Genomic DNA, 5213 nt, shown 5'->3' with positions numbered 1-5213 from the left:
AATTAGTGCAGATTTAATAAATGATAATAATATTTTTATCAAAAAGGTAGCATGCTTAATTGAAGAGAACTGATCTATCATTTGGCTACCTGAATTTAACCTATATTTGCATCCAATTTTTCTCTAACCAATTCTTCTCATTGTTTCTCCCTCTTTTAATAACTTAATACTTTTCAATAAATTTAAATTATATTTTATTATGGCTTCTATCTCTTCTAACAAACTTTATTTTTATTTATAAATTCACATAATTTATTTTATCCATATCTATTAAATTTATTTGGTGTTATTTTAATTTTTACTTCATTAAAGTTAGTAGAACTTAATATTCGTTCATGGAAAAATATATGGATTAATCTTTCCTACATTGACAGTGTATATACTATCAGTTTTGGATAAATGGCAATTATACAAAATTTGAATTTGAAATTCAACTTTTGCACATATGTCATGAATTAAACGGTAATAGTATATATACTGTCAATGCATATAAGATTTACTCAAAATATAGTTTTGCATCTTTGTTATTTAATAATTAATTAAAAATAATATGGTACATAAACACTTAAATAACAAGTAAACCTTTTTCTTCTTAACAAGTGAGGGATGAGATTTAAGAAACAAGGAGGGAATTGGAGATTTGAATCTGGGGCTTTTAAATCCTAGTGTCTCAATTTCTATAGCATGTAAACCTTAAATTACCTTTTGCTTTCAATAATAATTAGAAGGAGAAATCTAGCCAAATTAGCAACTTGGACCCATGATAATTTATACATTAGCAAACTAATATCTCCATCACTAGTTGCAAAACCATACAGGAATTTGTTATCACAAGTACGACTAGTTCACACAGTAGCCAAATACATGCAACCCACTAGGCTTAGCAAAACATACCTAGGATACTTCAAAGGTAGCGATAAAAAGGATCCCTTTACTAAACTATTCGATTCGAAAACATGCACAAGACGAAGATTTATCGGCTTAAGACGTTACAATTTTGATACCAAGATGCTTGAGAGCAAATTCCTTGAGGTAGATCATCTCGTCATCCTCGATGAATCCATTCCGGTTCTTGTCTGCTGCCTTCATTCCACTCTTATATTTCCACCTTGTAAACCACACTCCCTTTGCACGCATAGCTTCCCTGAGCTCTTCTTTGCTAATCCGGCCATCTTTATTGCTATCAAATTTTTTAAGCCATTTCTTGAACTCTTCTGAAGTCATGATTTGATGTTTGCCTTTGAAATCGCGAGGTTTGTCTTGGTCTATGATTGCCATTAATATTCTATCTCAAATTATCTGCTAACTCTACACTGGGGTAGGCAAAGGTGACTGAAATAGTCCTATATTTATAGAACTACTCGACTTAAAGCTTGTAAAGTTGCGTTGGTAATACTTTAAAATATCACTTGCATTATGATTCAAAAGAAGGTAAAGTATACCGCGACCCTTTCACGGAATAAGAATCTATCTACAGTGGTCTAAAAGCTTGACTTACAAGAGTAAATCCAATTATTGATACAGACGGTTGGCTCAGATTTTAGTGAGTTAGTTATTCGTTGACGACCTATAGAACTGGGACAAAAATGCCAAAGACGGCTTTCTTCCGGTTGATTCATGAGGAGTATCAGTTGAAGCAATTATTCTTTGGTTTTATCCCAACTCAATGTGTTGTGTTTGATATGGACGAATATGAATCGCAAGAGGATATCTACTATATCGAATCATATAAATCACTTATGTTTTGCCACCCCAATCTTACTTTATGTTACTTTATATATGGTACTTTTTTTTGGATATAAATGGAAGGTTTCGAGTTAAACTTTTCACTTACATTATCTCTTTCTGTATTATCCGATCAAACCCTCCTCGCGACCTCTCACTTATTTTATTTTATGGTACATACCTCAAAGAGTTAAAGTTTGCAAAACTAAAGAATGTGCAAGATATCTTTTCTGTTTCTTTATCAGTTCACTCTTTGAGTCGCTATGGCTTTTGCGAAACATTCCAAATTGTAATGATATGGGCAATCCTATCAATGATTATTAGGTGCAAGTTACCAGTAAATAGTTTTAAGAGAAATGTTAAATCGATACCATCCCATTATAATTACACAACTGGGGCGGTTATCATACCACAATACAGTTATCAATACATTAAAGAATGTGAATTTAGTCCTTCGCTATTTTTAATGAGGATTGAGTAATTTTGAGAGTAAACTAAGCTTTATATATATGACACGTACGAAAAATTTTATTGCCTATAGCAATATTTTTTTAGGAAACTGCTCGAGAAAGAAATAGTGATAAAATTATTGCATTTCAGAATATATATATATATATATATATATATATATATATATATATATATATATATATATATAAGTTGGTTCCGCATTTTTAGAAGTTCTATTAGACGTAACGATATCGGAATTGTAGTTTGTAGTAACCACTACTCCTATCAGTTTTCGAAAGATAGGCACTTACAAATTTTAAGGACAAATTAAGGTCTCAGCTTTTACATATTTTTCAAACAGATTAATAAAGAGCTTGGTTCACCACTCTTTGGTATCGGTTTTGAGCTAATTACCCAATTTCAATAGGTCAGTGAAAAACGTAATTAAATATATTTGCACTCAAATTCACTCACTAAAAATATAACTTCCAAAAAGTGCTAAAAACTAATTGGCGAGTGCAAATATCACTTCCCTTTTAAAGTAATCTCTTTAGTTGACCCAAGTCTAGCTGGTTTGTAAATATTTGTAAACTTTCGTATCGTAATATAAGCAATATATGACAGATATAAACTCTAGAAAGGAAAATCCTATTTTAAACAATCTACAATTAAAAAAACTAAAAGATAACTCACCTCTTGATTTTTAGAAGTTTTCATTTTCGTATCTATCACTTAGTCATTTTGTATTATTTAACTCGTTTTTTCCTATAAGTGAACTCTTTCAGAAATACTTGTATAAAGCACTCATACTTTTCACATAATCTTATCAAACATCTAGTAAGCTTTTGGAGTATTTTGCTTCCCAAAATTACACTTCAATTTTTTTTAAAAAAATAAAATTTGTGTAACATTAATATCATATTTTCCCACATATATATTTAATATATATATTCATATTATTTACATACAAATTTATTTACGTACTTTTTGAAAAGCAATCCATGCAATATAAGTATTGTAATTAGATATTATAACGATCCAGATTCGAGGGTTGGGCCAGTAACATATGAACGTAAATAACATAATGAGTTTGGACTTACATATCAATTTTTTTTTCCTAATATGGGAATTTTTGGGGTATCACAATAAATCCCTCAGTCACTTTGAATATCTTTTACCTTCAATAATTAGAAGGAGAAATCTAGCCAAATTAATTAGCAACTTCAACTGGGATAATTTTACATTTGCAAGCCACACAAGGACTTGATAGTACAAGTACGACGTGGTTCACAGCAGCCAAATACATGCAAGCACTAGACTTAGCCAAACTCACCTAGGATACGTCAAGGGTGTAGCGATAAAAAAAGAAACCCTTAACTAAACTGTTCCATGGAAAACATGCACAAGATCGAAGACTTAGTCGATCGGCTTAAACTATTACAATTTTGATACCGAGATGCTTGAGAGCAAAATCTTTGAGGTAGCTCATCTCGTCATCCTCGATGAATCCATTGCCGTCCTTGTCCGCTGACTTCAGTCCGTCCTTGCATTTCCACCGTGTAAACCACCCTCCCTTTGCACGGATGGCCTGCCTGAGTTCTTCTTTGCTAATCCGGCCGTCTCCGTTACTATCAAAATTTTTAAGCCATTCCTTGAACTCTTCCAGACTCATGATTTGTAGTTTGCCGTCGACATTGCGAGGTGTTTGGCCGTGTATGATAGCCATTAATCTTCTATCTCAAATTTTCTACTCGCTTTACACTGGGGTACGCAACAATGACTGAAATACTCCTATATTTATACTAGTACTTAAAGCTTCTCAAGTTGTAGTACAATTTTACAACATCGCCTGCATTATGGTTTAAGAGAAGGTAAATTGCCACCCTTTCAAGGAATAAGAATCTTTCTACACTGGTCTAAAAGCTTGCCACACAAGATTAACGCAATTATTGATACCAATTGTTGGCTTAGATTTTTACTCAGATAGTTATCGGTTGACGACCTATAGAACAGGGACAACAATGCCAGAGACGGTTTTCTTTCGGGTTGATTGAGAGGGATTATTCTTTAGTTCCACCCCGACCAAGTGTGTTCTGTTTGATACTACTTTGATATGGACGAATATTGCAAGAAGGTATATTTATGAAATCCAATTGTAGAAACAATTTTTGTTTTGCATATATAGAGAAGATGCATGTCAAATGGATCAAATTTGAAGTTCAAGTGTAAATTATTTTTTCATCTTTTTTGGAGTTACAATAAATGTGAGATCACATTCAAAATTAAAATTCGCAGCTGATCGAGCATCCCCATCTTTTGGTACATCATACTCCATCTTTATTAACAGCCTCCTTTCAAGAGTGAATTTGATCACTTGTATGAATATATGCTCTTAACCATTTTCATTCAATTGTTCAACTTGACAAGATTGAGCATTTATGAGAGACAGAATCTAGTTTTTGAAATTTTGTTGAATATAACAGACGAGAAAAATTAGTGTCATACTACTCTTCTAAGTCAAGAGAGAAAATGGCCGTTGTGCTGAATTTAATCAGAGAAAACGAGTTATAACCTAAATTGAAACTGATGGCTCATGATCTTTCTTGCTCTTCATCTTGTGACACACAAAGAGGACAAAGCAAAGGCATGGATAGCGTACTTTGGCCGGTTAGTGTATATTTTCTGCTGCCAAATAGGGATAAGAGGGGCCAAAGAATCATAAAAGTTTGGATATTGGAATCAAGAATAAAAAAGGAGAAGAAAGGATTCGCCTGAATTTTGTATGTACGTGTAACACATGACGTAGTGTCATGATTATCATGCAAGTTGTATTTTATAAGCCTTTTGGGTTCTTTTAGTGATCTTTTATTTTTTCGAGTGACTTGAATTTTAGCAAACTCACCAAAATTACATACTTGATTTGCAATCAATTGTATTAAATTGATAGAACTAAAACATATCTGGTAGCATAGAGCATCGACTTAGATTCCACTTTCTAACCACCTTTTTCCTTTATTCTGTCTGGTCCCGACGAATTT

At 32.6% G+C, this 5213-nt stretch overlaps 1 protein-coding gene across 1 annotated transcript; it reads right to left on the bottom strand.

Moving 5' to 3' along the window:
• Nucleotides 1-981: 981 nt before the first annotated feature.
• On the bottom strand, nucleotides 982-3901 carry LOC113714985 (uncharacterized). The gene is made up of 2 exons (XM_027239126.1): nucleotides 3628-3901; nucleotides 982-1265 (listed from the first exon to the last, which is right to left on the bottom strand). The coding sequence occupies exons 1-2, from the start codon at nucleotides 3899-3901 to the stop codon at nucleotides 982-984; spliced, it is 558 nt and encodes a 185-aa protein (XP_027094927.1).
• Nucleotides 3902-5213: the final 1312 nt, after the last annotated feature.

Source organism: Coffea arabica, chromosome 10c, assembly GCF_036785885.1.
Source record: "Coffea arabica cultivar ET-39 chromosome 10c, Coffea Arabica ET-39 HiFi, whole genome shotgun sequence".
NCBI lineage: Eukaryota > Viridiplantae > Streptophyta > Magnoliopsida > Gentianales > Rubiaceae > Coffea > Coffea arabica.
The sequence above is the reverse complement of the archived record's forward strand: the minus strand, read 5'-3'. Positions and strand labels throughout refer to the sequence as shown.